Raw genomic sequence first — 18,706 nt, 5'->3', positions numbered from 1 at the left:
TACAGTTTAAAGAGCTCTTACATATTTACTGTTTAATTGAATACCCATAACATCACTGAGAGAATGGACATGGCTGGGTGAGGTTCTCTTCCTGCAATTCTGTAGGACTTCATGTTCTTCCTTTTATAGCTCTCAGTACTAATGTGATGTCCTAGTTTAACGTCTGTCTTTGCTTAAACTTCATGAGATCAAGGACCACGTGTCTTCTCACTTCTGTGTTCCCAAAGCCTAGCATATTGCTGCTGCTCAAAAAAATAATTGCAGTTTGTTTGAGTGAATAGATGAAGAGCCATCACCATTCCCATTTTACAGATGAGGAAACTGAGGCCCCAAGAAGATAAGTGACTTTCCCAAGGTCACCTAGCTAAAGGATGGCAGAACTTGGATTCTTTCTGGCTCCTAGCTTAGAAGATTACAGGAGCGGGCAAAGGTGTTGGTGGGAAGTCCTTCACCTCCAGTCAGGTGTGCATGAAGAGAGAACATGGAGTTTTACCTCCCCCATCACTGCCCACCCCATTCTCCTGTCCTGATATGTCTTGGGAGAGTCCATCAGCCACGTCTTACTGTCTTATATGTATATATTTATGTGCCTGTCCACTCCAAACCTACCTTGACACAGAATGGGAACTGCTTACGGACAGTAGCCAGAGTTTCTTTTCATCTGTATCTTCAGGGTCTAGCATAATGCCTGGCACGCTATAGGAACTTGATCTGTTTTCGAGGACTGAATGATTGATTGACTGATGGATGAAACTTCCAGTAGCAGCTTCAAATGTCTTTGTATGTGACACTCTTGATGCAAGGTCAGAGAGAAGTTGCTCTAAGCCAGGTGTGCCCGTGAGTGGGATCACTGCTTAGGTGGAGTTGACAGTGTCGGGTGTTGGCCACAGTTCAAGGGACTGTGATCCCCTAGGACAGAGCCTGTGAGAGACCTGCAGGATTGTTCCATGGGATCTACCTGGACAGGATGGGCCTGAAGAGGCCATCTCACCTAGCCTCTTCCTATCCTGCACAAGGATATGCTGCTCCAGAGGCAGAGCGGCTGCCCAAACACAGGCACTGCCCCCGCCCTGACATTCTGGTTCCTGAGGGCCTGCAGAACCAGCTGGGGAGAATGGTGTACTCATTCCCCAGTCATCAGAGGAGTCCCAGAAGGGTCAAGTCCAGGTCACAAAGATTAGCCACCAGGTTCTTTCTTGCTTTCTCACACTCTGGGCCAGGATAGTATTTGCCCTGAGGACTGTCATCCAGGCAGGTGCCAGCAATGCCCTGGAAGTGTCATTGACACTTAGCTGTCACCTGGGGTCTTTCCTTGCCAGGTCTTGCCTTCCTCCAACCCCCAGGCTCACTGACATCATGTAAAATTTCAGGATTACGTGAGAGACAGAGCCACTCATAGGTTGGCCTTGATTATTATCATCATTATTAGATTATGTTTATATTATCAGTATTAGTTTATATTTTTATAATGCTTTATGGCTCACCAAGTACTTTGCTATATGTGATCTCATTGGATTGGGTAGCATGCTACTGACCTCCATTTTTGAGATGAGAACATTGAGATTCAGAGAAGTCACGTGATGTGTCTAAGGTGATAGAGTTGATATGGCAGAACTGAGGCTCAAGAGCAAATTTCCCTGTTTCATATTCAATTTTATTTCCCTATACTCACTCTGCTTAACGGATCCTTTTTTCAATTTAAAGTTGTTAATGACTCACCATGGTCCTTAATAAAATTTGCTCTAGTCACCTCTGTCTCCTGGATCCCACAGAGAAACATGGCAGTTCAGTAACTGAGGCCCACAGTGCTTCTGAGACAAGGTCCTTCCACAGTGCTGGGGTGGCTTGTGGGAGAGATGCGCTGAAAGCCCCGGGAAGAGACAGAGCTGGAATGCCATAACAATGGAGGGTTATAGCCCCCTGCCATGTGCCACAAAGGACGCCTCACTGACTGTTAAGTTTTCTGACCCAAGATGCTTTCTGCTCTGGTAAATGAGTATTTGCGTCCAAGAGTCTTGGGATTGGTGGGAGGTGGCCTCTGTTCTGGGAAGTTGGCTTCAGCTTCTCAAATGAGGCACCTAGGTGCTCATAGGAGGCTCACACTTCTCTCTCAGCTGGCTCAGTGGTGGCTGGTGCAAACAGTGGCACATGGATCACCCTCCTTCTTCCCTTCCTTCCTTCCTCCTTCTACCCACAAATATTTAATGAATGTCTACTCTGTTCCAAGCATCTTCTGGGTTTTGGGGTTTAGCAATAAACTGGAAACCTGAAGAGATCAACTATCTGGTATATGAAGAGTCTGGTCCAGGACCCAAGCACTCTCTACACCAGAAGACCCCTGAGAACCAGGAATATTGCGACATCTGCAGGAACTGACAGAAGTTCAGAAAGCTGGCCACTTCCAAAGGGATTCCAAAGATCAACCTCCTTGGGAGAGCAGCAACTGCACCCACCAAATTGGAGGCCCATCTCCTGCTCCCCTCAAGTAGCAGCCTAAGGGTGATCATCAGCAGAAACCAGGAGTCACTTTCCCCCTAACACCTCCCAGAGTCTATTGGAGCTCCCTGTCATTCAAATGGGCAATTGGCAGGTGAGTGGACACTGTGTTAGGCACTACAAGACTCTATTCCCATGTTCCACCTCCCCACGTCCTCCCTCAGTCTAGGTGTGTCCAGGGAATTAGACAGTTCATACAATGGAGACGGAAAGGACATGGGCTCAGTGGCTGGAGCCCTGGGCACTGGTCCTGACTTCTAGGGTCAATTCCATCCTCTGGATGAAGAGGGATGGGCCAGATCTCTGACAGACTCTAGATGACCCATAGAGTCTAGAATAAACCAAGTAGGACCTGATGTCCCTCAATTTATCTAGAAGGGATCCGGAATTTCCAGTGTTTAAAGTCTCCTGTTTGCCCAGCATCCCAGGGAGACCAAGGCAACATGCTGAAGAGAAGTGACTTCAGTCACAGTTTCCAAATGAATCAGGATGAGTCAAGGTCAGAATGTGCTCTGCAGTGACTATGCTAGTGCTGTGCACCTCCTCCCTCCCTGAAAATGAAGACCAGCTCTCATTCTTTCATTCTTTACTCAACAAATGCTTGCTGAATGCTGTGAGTTCTGTGCTGGGCCTTGAAGACACATAGTGATGAATAATGCAGGCATCTGCCCCCAAGAAGCTCTCAGTGCAGAAAAAAGGGTAAGACTTCCTGAAAGTATTGATTATGTGCCAGCCTTTGTGATACCCCCAGGGAACACCCAGACCCTAATGTAGAGACCCTCAGAATCCAATAGGGGAGGCCAATCGTGAGCACAGGACATGACACGTGCCTTGTCATAGAGGCTCTCCACTGCAGGGGGCTAGGGCTGGGGTCCTGTCAGGGCAGGTTCCTCAGAGGGCAGTCCTTGGACTCATGCAGGAGTGGAGCAGGAAGAGCGTTCTAAGCAGGGGTGCATGTAGATGCGTTTAGGGATTGTGACAACTGGGTGTGGCTGTGGCATGCATATGGTGCAGGGGAGACAAGCCCCGGGAGGTAGGAGAAGAACTCAGGCACCATTTGGAGGAACTTGGATTTTTTTCCCCTTGGGGGTAATAGGGAGCCATTGAAAGTTATTAATAGGTCAGATTTACATTTTAGAGAGATCATGATGGTCTGAGGAAAGCAGACAGTAGAGCTGGGAGGAGAAAACCTGGGTGCATCACTGGATGTGGGGTGAGGAAGAGGGAGAAGCTAGGATGATTCTCAGCCTTGGGTCTTGGGGCCATTTACTAAGGGACTTGAGGCACTTTGGGGAGGTAGTGATGGTGGGTTCACTGTCAACTGCCAACTGTGGAATGCGGTTTATGTCATCAGAGGGTTAAGGATGCAGGACAGGGAGTTGGGAGGAGGGAGAGAGGCCTTCACATGGCAGTGATGAGGATCCTTATGATGGATGATATTTAAAGGAGTGAGAGGACCTGTGGATATTGAGGCAGAGGTAGGGGAGAAGAGTATGAGTAGAGGGAGTAGAAAGAGGGTTTAGAGACTGAATTCCGTGTATGGAGCCATCTTCAGACCTGGGACTGAGACAGTCACATTCCCAGATCCCTCTCTGGATTTTGGTGGGGGAGGCTGGCACAAAGACAGCAGGAAATTCATGGTCATTTCGTCATTAAGCTAGAGACTTTAAGCATCTGGTAAATTGCTCAGACTCCTATACCATGACTCAGTCACGCTCCACTTGTCTGCCAGAACTGGGAGCCTGACTGAGAAGCTTGCAGAAGTCTTGGCACTGCAGGGCCGGGACAGTCCAGGGCAGTGGTGGGCATGGGCTCGTGGACATGGCCAGATCGTGTGTTGGAGGAGGAGAGAGGAGGAGGAAGCCACTGCAACCTATAATCTCAAATCCCAGTTGCTAAGATATATGAATGTCTTTCTTCTTTGTTACAAGTGAGATCCACTTTCTCCTTACTATTATTATTTTTTATTTGTTAACAGAATCACCATTACTTGAAGGAGAATGACCTGTAGTGGGAAGAGAGAACTATACTTGTCACTCATTTCCCTCCTCTGTTCATGTCTTCCTTCCCTCTCCCCATCACCTCTCTTCCCCATTTACCATGGTTACCACGTACTCAGTCCAGAGCTAGGCCACAGGTTTACAAAGTCAAACCAGATTTCTTTAGGCCTTGGGTATGAACATAGTCAATGGAGCTTTGAGATCTCAAGGGGGAAGGTGGTGTCTTTGGGTAGAGAGAATTTTTTTTCTCAAATATGGGTGTGGGGCCTGCCTTTGGAGCAGTCATTTCAATTCTGTGAACATTGGATCCCTTCTCTGTGCACATTGTGGATGAGGCAGCCCATTGGCGGCGAGTGGCATGAACAAGAGTAGAACCCACCATCCTCAGGCTGAGCTTGGGTCAAGGGCTGGGAGCTATAAGTCCCCTCGGGCCTCTGGCACCGAGACTGACTCCTGTCTAGGCCACGATGTCCCCTCCCTTCCAATTGGCTCTGTTCAGTATGCCACCTAGGGTACTCATGTTTTCCCAGCTTTGGGCACTCAATAGAAGGATAACACATAGATCCAGCTTCCAAGGAGTTCATGATCTCGGGGGGTAAATGACATCCACACAGGGAGCAGGGCAATGCTGTGCAGGGTGTGATTAAGTGTCTGAAAAAGTGACTCTGACAGAGAGGGCTGCAGAGATCAGACAGGTGGCAACTGAAGAGAAGTGAGGGCAGCGTTCTGAGCCCCAGGAGCGACGGGACTGCGTCTAACTGCCTGCCTGTGCCTCCAGTACCAAGCATGGAACCTGGTGCTTGACCGACACTCCAAATATTTGCAACAGTGAATAAAAGCATCAAATGCCACTTTCATGAAGTATTTTCTGACACTTTCAGTGCATTTCATATCTCTGTGCTAAGTTAAACATTTTATTATCCGTGTATTAAACGTGCATTCATTGCAGGAAAATTAGAAAACTGAGTAAGTAAAAGGAAAAAAGAAACGCTTACAATCCCCCACCCAGAAGTAACTACTGTTAACATTTCAATACAGATCCATCCAGCTTTTTTTCTGTTTATTTACATGTATTGTCTATCAATATACAGATATATTTGGAGAGACCCACACAAATGGGATCCTTCTATTGTTTATGCTATTGTAACTAGCTATACACTTTTTCTTCTCTGAAGTACTTTGCTTAAACTTTGGTCCATACTCATCAGAATCTGCTCCTATCATAGCTTGTTGGGAATACCTGTCTCCCTATTGGACTGACAATTCTCAGTGGGCAGTGATAGGGGCTTTATCACCTTTGTCTCTCCACTGCCTAGCACAGGCCTGGCTCCCTATAGGTCCTCAGTGTAAGTTGGGGAGACTAAAAAATTCCCTGCTGAAGACATTCCACTGATGATGGCAAACACAGGCAGATCAAACAGATGTGAGGGATAGCCCAGCTCCCTAGAGCAAGTCACGTGTTACACCCCGCAACCAGAGAGAGCTGCCTTTAACTCCATGTGACAGATGTCTGTGCTCTGCAGCCAGCTGCTTCCTGCTGCCTGCCCACTTCACCTGTGCTTGCAGCTTCCAGCCTTGCCAGCTGGGAAAATAAGGTTCCTCAGTGTATGTGCTTCCAGGAGCCTCCTCAGCTATTTTTATCCTTCTGAGTCCCCACCCCGGATATTTACTTACTCTCCAAGAGGCGGAATCCTCCTTTCTCTGGTTACTCACTCTGGAGGCTCCCACGGCATCCCAGCCTCCACGCTCCAGCCATGGAAACGCTCCTGATGGAGATGATAACACTGCAGCTGACTAAGAGCCTCAAGAGGAGAGAGCATCCCACACATCAGGGATCCATGGGCAGGCAGAGCTGGGCTGGCTGGGGCCCAGAGGTGAGGCTCTTCCAGGAAGTGCTACAGGCACCTGAGGGCCCCAGGCAGCTCTGTGAGTAAGTCTCTGGTGTCCCTGCCTTCACCTACGTCTTCAGCGTTCATTTCTTGGAAGTGGTGGTGCCCAGGCAGGCAAGAAGAAGAGCTCTTTGGTTGAGACCAGAATTGCCAGAGGGCTCTTCCACCCAGCACGGCAGTCACTTGGGGCAAGATGAAAGCCCCATTTTAAGGCCATATTGCACTATCTTTTCAGAAGACGGGTATTTATGGTTTGCTTGTGTGCATTTTTAAAAATTGAGATATAATTGACATACAGTGTAAGTTTAAGGCGTACAATGCATTGATTGGCTACATTGATACAGTGCAGTATGATTAACACTGTAGAGTTAGCTGACACCTCTATCGTGTCACGTAATTATCGTTTCTTTTTTTTGCGGTGAGAACATTTAAGAGCTAGTCTCTTAGCAACTTTGCAGTATGTGATACAGTGTCATTGACTACAGTCACTGTGCTGTGCTTTAGATCTCCAGAACTTATTCATTTTCTAGTGGCAAGTTTGTACCCTTTAACAACATCCCCCCAATTCCCTACCCCCCAGCCCGTGGTCACCACTAACCTACTCTCTGTTTCTGTGAGTTTGGCTTTTTTACATTCCGCATATAAATGAGATCATCCAGTATTTGTCTTTCTCTGTCTGACTTATCTCACTTAGCATAACGTGCTCAAGGTCCTTCCATGTTGTGGCAAATGACAGGATTTCCTTCTTTCTCATGGCTGAATAATATTCCATTGTATATATATGCCACATCTTCTTTATTCATTTATCTGTTGATGGACACTTAGGTTGTTTCCATATCTTGGCTATTGTGAATAATGTTTCAATAAAAATGGGAGTGCACATATATTTTTGACATCCTATTTTCATTTCCTTTGGCTATTTACCCAGAAGTTGGATTGCTGGATCATATGGTAGTTATACTTTTAATTTTTTTTCTCTCTCTCTCTTTTTTTGGTGAGGAAGATGGGCCCTGAGATAACATCTGTTGACAATTTTTTCTCTTTTTGCTTGAGGAAGATTGTCCCTGACATAACATTTGGGCCAATCTTCCTCTGTTTTGTATGTGGGACGCTGCCACAGCATGACTTGATGAGCGGTGTGTAGGTCTGTGCCCAGGATCTGAACCTGTGAACCCCAGGCTGCTGAAGCAGAGCATGCGAATTTAACCACTATGCCACTGGGTCGGCCCCTATTTTTAATTTTTTGAGGAACCTCCATACCGTTTTCCGTAGTGGGTGCACCGACTTACACTCCCACCAACAGTGCACAAGGTGCACAGTTGCATCCTCTTTCCTCCACACCCTCATCAACAGTTGTACCTCATCTTCTTGATGATAGTCATTCTAACAGGTGTGAGGTGATAGCTCATTGTGGTTTTTATTTGCATTTCCCTGATGATTAGTGATGTTGAGCACCTTTTCAACTACCCAATGGCCATTTTGATATTTTCTCTGGAAAAATGGCTATTCAGTTCCTCTGCCTATTTTTTAATTGGATTTTTTTTGTTATTCAGTTGTACGAGTTTTTTAAAATATATTTTGCATATTAAGTCCTTATCCAATAAATGATTTGCCAGTATTTTCTCCCATTTCATAAGTTGCCTTTCTATTTCGTCGATTGTTTCTTTTGCTGTGCTTTTGATGTGGTCCACTTGTTGATTTTTGCTTTTGTTGCTTGTGCTTCTGTGGTCATATCCAAAAAATCATTGCCAAGACCAATGTTAAGGAGCTTCTTCCCTTCTTCCAGAAGTTTTATAGTATCAGGTCTTATGTTTAAGTCTTTAATGATTTTGAGATCATTTTTGTGAGTGCTGTAAGACAGGGGCCTGATTTCACTTTTCTGCATGTGGTTATCCAGTTTTCCCTAGACCATTTTTATATTCTAATCCCTTGTGGACTCTTGGCCTGTCCACCATGTCTCTGGGCTAAAAGGAACTATGATTTGAGGAGCAAGCACAAGATCTAGAGCCCAAAGAGCTGGGGTCAAAGCCTGGCATCTCTCTAATCTGTGTGACGTTAGAAGGATTGCTTGGACTATCTGAGAATTCATTTTCTCTTTTTATAACAGGGAGAAGAGAGTTCTACCCCATAGAGTTATTGTAAATATTCAAATAAAGGCATGAATACAAAAACACCATACAAATAGTAAAAAGCTCTCCATGGGGGAAAGAGCAAGAAGCCCTTTTTCTGATTGAGAAGAGGGACAAGTAGTGTCTTAGCAATTCAAATAGGCCCAAAGTGGTGGCCATCTGTCCATCCTACTCTACAGAATTCATCAAGCCCTGATCCAGGAAGTAGCTTGCTGGGAGCTGTAAGGCTGGAAGAGGGGCCTGGGAATCCTAGCAACAGTCCTGACATCTTTGGTTTTCTAGTGATCACTTCCTGCTACTGATGAAGACAATAGTAAGACAACGAGAATAAGGAAGGCTAAGAATTACTGAGTGCTTCCTGCATGCCAGGCCTAAGGGCTTTATAGGCATTATCTCAAGGAATCCTCATCAACCTTGTGAGATGGGCACTGTTATTATCCCCACTTTGTGGATGAGGAAACAGGTTCAGAAAGGTCACACAGCTAGCAAGTGGGAGAGCTGGGATAAGCCCAGGCAGCATCTTTGTTTATCTTTGACTATTTTCTCTGTCATCTCTTCACTGAGCTTCTCTTTGGCCAGACATCCTGTCAAACTCAGAGATGTAAACCTTCAATCCCAAACATCAATGGAAATAATTTTAATAAATTTGATCTCATTTTAAGTAATTGAAACATGTTCTGAAACTCAAAGGTATTTTTTTTAATCTAGGTGTGTGTATTAGTTTTCCATTGCTGCTGTAACAAATTACCACAAACTCAGTAGTTTAAAACAACACAAATTTACTCTCTTATAGTTCTGTAGGTCAGAAGTCCAACATGGGTCTTACTAGGCTAAAATCAAGGTGTTGGCAGAAGTGTGTTCCTTCTAGATGTTCCAGGGGAGAATCCATTTCCTTGCTGTTTCCAGCTTCCAGAGGCAACCCATGCTCCTTAGCTCATGGCCATTTTCAAAGTGCATCACTCCAACAACCTCTGCTTCCCTTGTCACATCTCCTTTCTCTGACATTGACCCTCTTGCTTCCCTCTTATAAGGACCCCTGTGATTCCACTGGGTCTACCTGGATAATCCAAGACAATTCCCCCCTCTTAAAATCCTTAACCTAACGACACCTGCAAAGTCCTTTTGCAGTATAAGGTAACATATTTACAGGTTCAGGGGATGGGGACATGGCCATCTTTGGGGAAGAAACATTATTCTGTCTACTACAATGTGTGTCAGGGCGATAGTGAGTAGTGGAAATAAGATAAATAAATAATAAAGTTACCTTCCCAATGTTGAACTCCAAAATCAGCATGTAGTGGATGAGAGCAGTGCTCAGCAAAGGCCCCTCCAGAGGTAGTTCCCAGGCCAGGGTCTAGCAGTGGGAGGGTTGATCTATAAAGGAGCACAGAGGAAGGGCAGCCAGGGAGCAGACGTTTTCAGGGCCACTCAAATCTGTCCAGGGCTAAGGGTATTTAGATGACCTGATGCGAACACCTAGTTTTCTTCACCATCAAACTGGAAGCCACTATGCAACCTCACCTCACCGAGCACATCCAGCTTATGACTTGACTTCTTCCAGGAGTTTTCCTACAGGGAGAGAATGTATCTATCAGGTCAACATTTGATACTCATGTTTTTCTTTGTAAATTGACGTCATCAGTTTCTTGTGAGTTAGCTGCAGTGACTCAGCACAGCCAGGACTGATGAGCTCAGAGGCATGGACAAGGTTGAACTTCTGGGCCAAGGACCACCCTTGGGAGGGTTCTTGGGGGCCTGCCAGCTGGCCCAACCCCTCTGACGCAAGACACTGCCTTTCAGACACAGGTACTCAATTCCTGGTTCCTTAGAGCAGTAGTGGTATAGATTATTTCTAACTTTTCTAAACATCCAATTCAGACAGTGATTCACCATGTTTATTATTATTTTCATTCCAACCTCAATAGCCATGTTTAACAAGCAAATTATGCAAACTAAAGCTTGCTAGAAAAAAATCACAAAAAGAAATAAAATTTTCAAGAGGCAGGGGCCTGTGACAGAGCTTGGAATTCCAGCTCTGCCTCTCTCTCCCTGTGTGATCCGGGGCGAGCCTCTTTCCATCTCTGAGCCTCAGTTTCCTCATCAAAGGGTGTGATCTAAGTCAGGGATTCTCAATCCTGCCTGTAGTCGAGAACCACCCAGTGAAGTGTTTTTTGTTTTGTTTTTTTTTTGGAGAATGTCAATGTCAGGCCTCACTAGGGTTGAGAACCACTGTCTCTGAATGATGGCTAAGGTCCTTTCCACAACTTCCAGTCTATAATTCCATGAAATGCCAGGAATTTGTTAAGAAAATCTGGGTTTGGATTTGTTGTAGGCATCCATTCTCCCTACTGAATAGCCAATTCAACTCAAGGAAATGAAAAGTGAGGGCCTGCTGACTGCAAAGCACTAAACTCAAAGACCTCATCATGTGGCGGTCAGCTTGGTGGCCATGTACCCAAATAATTATAAGAAAAGGGGATGGACATTGTTCCTTTTAAAATTCATCATACCCATGTATTAAATGGGTAATTCCTTTAACTTGTATTGGGCTTCTTTTTCCAGAAATTCAGAGCCTGTGTTATGTATCCTTTCTTAAATGTCTCAGCAAAGGAGGAGCAGATGGACCTCCCATGCACAGAGCTCTGGCACCCAAAGCAGCCTCCCTGCCTCCCCACCTGGTGGTATTTATCTAAGCCCACCCCACCCTCTGTGTGCTGACATTCAGAAGGGGCACAGCATCAGGGTTTACTTTTAATATTCACTGAGTGCTTACTACGGGCCAGGCACTATTACAAGAGTTTTATGGATGTTAACTCATTTAATCTGTAGATGATGCTATGAGATAAATACTATTACTTTCCCCATATCACAGATGAGGAGGGAGACGGAGAGCTCCTATTGCTCGTCCAAGATCACAGTGCTGGCAAGTGGGGAGCTCGATTCAAACCCAGAGACTGGCTCTAGGACTCATGCTCCTGACCACTTATTAAAGGATTCTGTGCCCTCCACGACATGTTCCATGGCTACCAAAAATAATGCTTATGAAGAATGAATAGCAATATGGGAAATGTTTATGTTAAAATGTTAAATGAAAAGTTAGTGAAATAAACTCATATAAGTACCGTGATAAGGACTATGTAAAGTCAAAACAAAACACAAACCACCAAAAAGCTATAAAGTAAAAAAGACTGGAAAAAGTAAAAAAGAGACTGGAAGGAAAATAGCAAAATATTAAGAATACTTGGGGGATGGGATTAAAAGTGAATTTTAAATTCTCCCTCCTTATTTTGTATTTTTTCATAATGATTATGCTTTCTTATAACCTCATTCCCCGGTGGCAAGCAAGCACTCAATATTTTGCTGTAAGAAAACATTAGGGCTAAGATCTGGTATCGCAACAAATAGTTTTGGTTTCAAAAATCAGCAGATCAGTAATTTGAAATTTAAAAAGATACTTTCTCATGGATTTAAGAGTATCCATAATGATTACATTGTTTTTAAACTAGCATTTTGAACTAAGAGTCCCAGACACGGTTCTAAGAACTTTCTCTCTATTTTCTTTTTTTTTAGCAGCCTATGAATTGTTATTAGCCCCTTTTTATAATGATGATTAAGTAACTTGCCTGAGTTTGCAAAGCTGGGAACTGATGCCAGACAATCTCTCTCCAAAAGCTGTGTTATAATTAAGCTATACGCTTCTCATCGCAGCCCATTAACCCAGCGGAGAGCTGAGCTGTCATATGTTTCTCTCTGTCTTATTTCCTCTCACTGCAGTTTTCATTGTGAATATGCCGTATTTTGTCTATTTTCAGCTAAATAGACTTTGATGACTTTCCTGGGGACCTAACTTGCCCTCAGCATGTTTCTAGGGAAAAAAGCTTCGGATTGTATCACGGACTTGCAAAAACTATGCTCTCCTGCCCCCTCCATCTGAAGGTCATTTATACAAAAAGGACCTTTTTAGGCTGGATGCTTTTTTCTTAGGGATGACCAGAACTGATGCCTCGCCTCTGGCAACTCCCATATGAGTCTAGCTTTCCTGCTCCACCCTCAGCATACACCTGGTCCCTGCTTCCTCACCTTGGGCTGGCCAAAGATACTTTCTTTAGGACCACATGTGGAAAGAGAAGCCATTCCTAGACTTCTGCCCTTTCAAAGGAATTGTTAGTGCAGAATCAACGCTATTTGTGAGTTCTTTTGGTGGGTCAAGTTCAGGTAAGGAGAGAAGCCCAACCACCCACACCATCTGCATTATACCTGCTTAAAATAACATCATTGAGATATCAAGCATTCTTAGTCCAGGTTATGGCATCCTCTAAGGATGAAAAAGCCACATTACCTCATGGCTTGGGCCTGGCATTTTATTTTTGAACTCTATCTTTATTCTAAAAAGGGCCATTTAATCTCCATCTTGGGAGTTTCCCCCTCCATTTCCTATACCAAAGAGAAAAGAGAACTTCTCTTCATCCCAGAGGTCTAGAATCCTACTGATCCAGTCCAGGAAATAGGGAGCATAGCAGAGCTGCCTGTGAGATTGACAGACGTTGTGTGCAATCTGCATAGCTCCATCATTATCCTAGAGGCCAGCAATTCTCAGGGGATATTCCTGTAGGTTAATACTTGACATGCGTATGGAGGGAGGAATTGGGTCCCTAGGATGTGAGGTGTGGGTAGTCACCCATGCCCCTTGTGAAAGATGCTATCAGCATCCCATACATGGTCTGCACCTCCTGAAGCCAGGTCAGAGCTGAATCCATATAAAAGGTGGGAGCTCTTGACAGCACTTCAGTCCACCTGCCTCCTGGGTGATCTGCTCCAGTGCCTGAGTAAGGTAAAGTGCATCTCAAGGACCAGGAGGCACTCTTGGTGCTGGAGTTGGGGCAGAGAGAAGCCCTGTGTGGAGGCTGAGGACAATCTTGAAGAAAGACAAGGAGAAGAGAGGATTTGGAAGGGAGGGTTCTGCTGGAAGCGAGCGTGGATGATACGGGAAGGGAAAGAAGGATTGGTGTCTTTTTGAAGTTTCGAGGAATTCTTTTGAAATTATGGAGGTCCTAGGTTGAAACCTTTTGGATAATTCTTGTAACTGATTTTGTGAAATTGAGTTTTAAAAATCTAATCATCATAAAGATGAAATCTTGTGAATTCATAGTTCAATTTTAAATGCAAGGCAGTTATCTTGAGCTAGTTGAACTTAAAGCTTCTGTATTGTTTTTCAGCTTCATTCAGCTCCTGCTGAGATGTCCTGCCAGCAAAGCCAGCAGCAGTGCCAGCCCCCTCCCAAGTGTTCCCCAAAATGTTCACCCAAGTGTACTCCTAAGTGTCCCCCAAAATGCCCCCCGAAGTGCCCTGCCCCCTGCCCACCTCCAGTCTCCTGCTGTGGCCCCAGCTCTGGGGGCTGCTGCAGCTCTGGAGGTGGGAGCTGCTGCAGCTCTGGGGGTGGCGGTTGCTGCCTGAGCCACAACAGACGTCGAAGATCTTTTCGACGCCACCACCGGAACTCTGACTGCTGTGGCAGTGGCACTGGTCAGAATTCTGGGGGCTCTGGCTGTTGCTCTGGGGGCTGTTGCTGACCTAGGCCACGAGGAGCACTGAGGAGCATCACGGGAGAGCCAAAGTGCCGATGACCTGCCCAGTCTGAGACTTTCTCTTCTCCCATTTCCCACGGAAAGTCTTCCGAGCTGCTCTGAAGTTTCTTCTTCTTCCTGCCCAAGTTCGTCACACTGTGAGGTCTAGAAGTCCAACCTCTGATAGTCACTGGCCTGATTCTCTTCTCAGACTTGGTTCTTTGGAGGACTTGAGTTGGAGTTCAGTCATGCAGCTGTTTTCTCTGTAACAATAAAGCTTTTTCTTCCTGATGTCACTGCCTCCTGATTATGTTTTGTTCACCCCTCACTTTCCACGCCCTGCACCAAGCCATCTCCTCTCCCCTTCTTTTACTGCAAGTGAACACTGTAAAAATCAGTTTGGGAAGCAGATTTGGGCACCGAAGCTACTTAGACCTCTGGGAAACAGTATTCCCTTTTATGCTCTGAATTTGGGAACTTGAGCTTGAAGGAAAGAATCATGTTTGAGACCATTACCCTGGCCCAATCTTTGCATTAAGAGAGTCAGGAATGGGTTTTCGGAAAGAAAGATCACAGTGAGATGAGTACTCTGGGAGGGTTGCCTTTAAGCATGGGTGACAGTTTAAAAAAGACTTTATTTCCTAATTATGGGGAATAAGGTCATCTGAAGTGCTCATCCTGGGCTCCAATGAATGGATGTTCTTTACTTTTCTGATTATTATAATCCCAGGTGCTTCCTCAGTTGTCTAAAGAGGAGAGCGAGTGGGGGCTTGATTTCTGGGGGAGTGAGTTTAGGAGGAAGGTATAAAGGTCTGAGCCCATTTTCCCTGGATCCTGAAAGCCTGCCTTTTTGTATGAGTAGAGAACCAAGGAGGAGGCTCTCCTTTGCCAAAGACTGTCTCCGTGTGCATGTGTGCGTGTGCGTGTGTGTGGTTGTAGTGTGGGGAGTGGGAACAGGGGGATTTTGTCACTGTGTTGGGTTTTCCATTTCCTTTAGGAATAGGCTGATTCCTTCAGGAGATATTCAGAAAGTTTATGATAGAAATGATAATTCTGAATCAGCCTTTTATATACAAATGAACAATTATCCCTTCCTTTGACAAGAGTTAACAGTGATGGGTAAAGTAAGTTAGTATATAAGACCACAGTAAGTCTATATGATGAGCATGTTCCTGACCAAATCATCTCTCAGAGGAGATCCTGCCTTCATGTCGTCACTTCACTACTTCCTTCTCTTTTCTAACATTGACCTCACTTCTTGGAATGTCTCACCTATACTCACCAACCGGTGCCCCTAGGAACACAACTTGTTAATCAGGCTCTAAAGCCATATTAAACAAAATTGGTGTCTTTTGTGATTTATCTTTTATAGTCTGTTCCCTCATGCCACTCCCAGCTCACTCATCCCCAAACCTGTTCTCACAATCAATTCTTGAATTCTTAGTTTTGGATTTCTCTTATTTCTCACATTCATGGTTGTGGGTAGTTCAATGGATTAAGAAGCAGTTTTGAAGCCAGTTGACCTCAGAAGTCTCTCCTAATTCTTAAAAGTTAATTATTTTGAAAGAACCATTTTTCATGGACACTTTGGACGTTGGGAAAGAACTTTCCTTCCTTCCTTCTTTCCTTCCTTTTCTTTCTTTCCCCCTTTCTCTCTTTCTTTCTCTTTCTCTTTCCATTGGGCAGTGGTCCCAGGGACAACCTATCTTCAAAGGGAGACTGGGTGTGGGGTAAGGAGCAGAGGGTCCCATGGGCTGGTTTGGCACTTTGCAATGGGGCTAGCATCCTATACATTTTCTCTTAGGCCCACCAGGGCTGTACGGGAATATGGTAACTTGACTACATTCACAGCTTTTCTAGCCTTAATGGTTCCATAACTTTGCCTGAGTTTTTCTTCCCATCTCCAGTAACGGAGATAAATCACCACTGGGATTCCCATAGGTGCATCCCCACCATCATCTTTACTCAGTCCCATCTGAAAGCATCTGGATGAAACCCAGCAGACTTTTCACATGGTGTGTGGCTTGACTTGAGGAGCCAAGGACCAAGAGCCAGAGAGATGCAAACCAAGACAACAAGTAAGTGAACTACCAATACCACGTAGATTAATACAGAGATGGATGTGTGAACCAGGGGAGCTGGGTGTATACACGTGTGTGTGTGTGTGTGTGCATGTACGTTGTAGAAAAGAACAAAGAGAATGCTTCCCAAGAAAGGGTCCCAGACCTCTCCTCAGTTGAGCCTCATGGCTTCTCTTAAAGCACACATAGCCTTCCCGGTTATGAGCAGTGTCCTGTTTGGAAAGTAAACATGCCACAGCTATGCTGGCACCTCTGTGAAGTGGCTTGAATACCCACGTGCACCACCTACGGTACTTCCTGAGTGATGAATGTCTCTGGGATGTGAGTGTCAGGTGAGCATGTCTATTGGGAAACGGGCCCCTCCCAAGAGCCAGGGCCTGTGGAATCTTATAAAAGGTTCTCTGGCTGGACATTGCTCAGTCCACTACCTAGAAGGTGGCCTGTTCCAGTTGGAGAACTGAGTGAGTCTTCCAGTGGAGCCAGAGTCTGGTAAGTCTCCAAGCGGGGCCTGGTGGAGGAGGTTGGGAAGAGTGGAAGGCAGAGAGGAGAAGCCAGAAGATAGCTAGCAGGTAGATGTGGAAGGAGAAAAGCCCTGGAAAGAGCCGTAAGCTTCAAGTGAGCCAGCCTCTCATGGTCCCAGTGAGGACCTGGAGGCCAGACTGGGGGTGGGAGTGACTTTTAGATGATTTCACAGCAATTCTGTAGCAGAGATGTGACTAGAACCCAGGTCTTTTGGCTCTCTGGACTGGGATGTATTTCCATCAGCTGGATCACTCTCCTTTTCCTTGTGGCTGTGGTGAATGAGAGGCAGAGGCAGGAAAAAACGACCAGCGCTTTGTGAATTCTTTAGATCCAGGCAGCAAGGATGCATCTGTGATTTGGCTCTTCTCTAACTGATGGCGAAGCCTCTCGCTTGCCAGCGCAGTATCAGCCAATGCTCCGTGGCTATTCATAGGGTTTTCATGGCCGATTTTTTCAGAAGTGGGCAACCAGGTCCTTCTTCCTAGTTTGTCTTAGTCTGGAAGCTCCGCTGAAACCTGTCCACCATGGGTGACCCTGTTAGTGTTTGACATATTGGTGGCATAGCTTTCAGCATCACAGCAACATGCAGCTGCTACAGTATAACTGACAGATGGGTGACATGGTTCCCTCACCAGGAAACCAACCTGGGCCCCTCAGCTAGAGCATCTAACCTTAACCACTAGGCCACCAATACAGTGCTAACTATGTGAATATCACTTGAAGATTGTGAGGTCGCAGTGAAATGGGGAAGGGGAAAAGAGCCAAGCAAAGATTTTGGACTGACTGGATCATACAGATAAATTGCCACAACGTTGTCTTTATTTTCCATTGTGGAGAACCTGGGTGGTCCTTATTCTAGTCAGAGAAAGTAGAAGACAATTGATTCCTTGCATAGACCGTTTCCTGCTCTATGCATGTTTAACTCACTGCAAACACTGGTTTGGGGTTTCTTCCTTTGCGTTCCTTCTTTCTTGGTGCTTCCTTTCCCTGGCACCAGGCCAGGCTCACTTGCTCACAAGGCCAAATCTCAAAAGCCCTGAGTTCATTGTTGGAAAGAAAAGTCTGCTCCCGTGTGAAAAGCTGCTTTTCTTCCAGGTTCGCCGTGACGACCTCCGAGATGTCCTCCCAGCAGAGCGCAGGGGCCTCCAGAGGCTTTTCCAAGGGGTCTTCTCAGGGCCCCACTCCGTGTCCCGCCCCTGCACCCGCCGCCTCGTCCTCCTGCTGCGGCTCCTGCGGCGACTCCGGCTGCTGCGGCGGTGACTCGGGCTGCTGCGGCGGTGACTCGGGCTGCTGCGGCGACTCAGGTTGCTGCGGCGACTCAGGTTGCTGCGGCTCCAGCACCAGCTGCTGCTGCTTCCCCAGGAGGCGCCGCCGGCAGCGCAGGACCTGCTGCAGCTGCTGCGGGGGTGGCAGCCAGCGATCCCAGGGCTCCAGCAACACCCAGACCGGCTGCTGCGGTGGCTGCTGAGGGGCCCGTGGCCCCGAAGAGCTGCGCGAAAGCCACCTGCCCAGCCCGAGAGAGCCGGGCCTGCTGCTCCCTGCTGTCTCTGCCTCCTGCAAGGGGGGGCAAAGTTTGCCTTCATAAAGCTAACTGCACTTGGATATTCAGGAACCCACCCTGTTCTCAGCCCCATAAAACTCCCTGACCCTCATGTGATTTTCCTCCCTGGGAACCTGAGAGCCATGGGTGGGACATTGGACTCCACGGGTCCATTGGACCCTACTGTGTGCAGGGGCTTGTGCACAGTAGGTGTTCAATCAATGCCTACTGATTTAATTGTTCCTTAAGACATATCATAATAAAGCTTCTACCTCTGCCTTTCCTGTTTTTTCTTTCATTTGTGTATTTTTATCGTGTTCTGTTACCCCATCCACCACCTGTCACTCAGCCCTGGCTTGACACATTTGTAAAAGCCAGAAAACTAAAATTCATGCCTGAACAACAGTGGCTTTCTAGTACTTAATTATGGCAGCAGAAATCATATGTGGAGCCAGGCAGTGTTCTAAGGACTTGACGTAACATGC

General features: G+C 46.1%; 1 protein-coding gene across 1 annotated transcript; it reads left to right on the top strand.

The window, feature by feature from the left end:
* Positions 1–16,544: 16,544 nt before the first annotated feature.
* On the top strand, positions 16,545–18,500 carry CRCT1 (cysteine rich C-terminal 1). Its single transcript, XM_008515407.2, has 2 exons — positions 16,545–16,648; positions 17,777–18,500. Exon 2 carries the CDS (start codon positions 17,799–17,801, stop codon positions 18,147–18,149), a length of 351 nt encoding a protein of 116 aa, XP_008513629.2. The 5' UTR covers positions 16,545–16,648; positions 17,777–17,798; the 3' UTR covers positions 18,150–18,500.
* Positions 18,501–18,706: the final 206 nt, after the last annotated feature.

The sequence above is a fragment of the Equus przewalskii genome, unplaced genomic scaffold, assembly GCF_037783145.1.
Source record: "Equus przewalskii isolate Varuska unplaced genomic scaffold, EquPr2 ChrUn-10, whole genome shotgun sequence".
NCBI classification, from domain to species: domain Eukaryota; kingdom Metazoa; phylum Chordata; class Mammalia; order Perissodactyla; family Equidae; genus Equus; species Equus przewalskii.
This window is presented reverse-complemented; position numbering and strand designations above follow the sequence as displayed.

What these genes read in the sequence shown, in the direction of transcription:
- CRCT1 (XM_008515407.2), top strand. Translation starts at nt 17,799, where the DNA reads ATGTCCTCCCAGCAGAGCGCAGGGGCCTCCAGAGGCTTTTCCAAGGGG.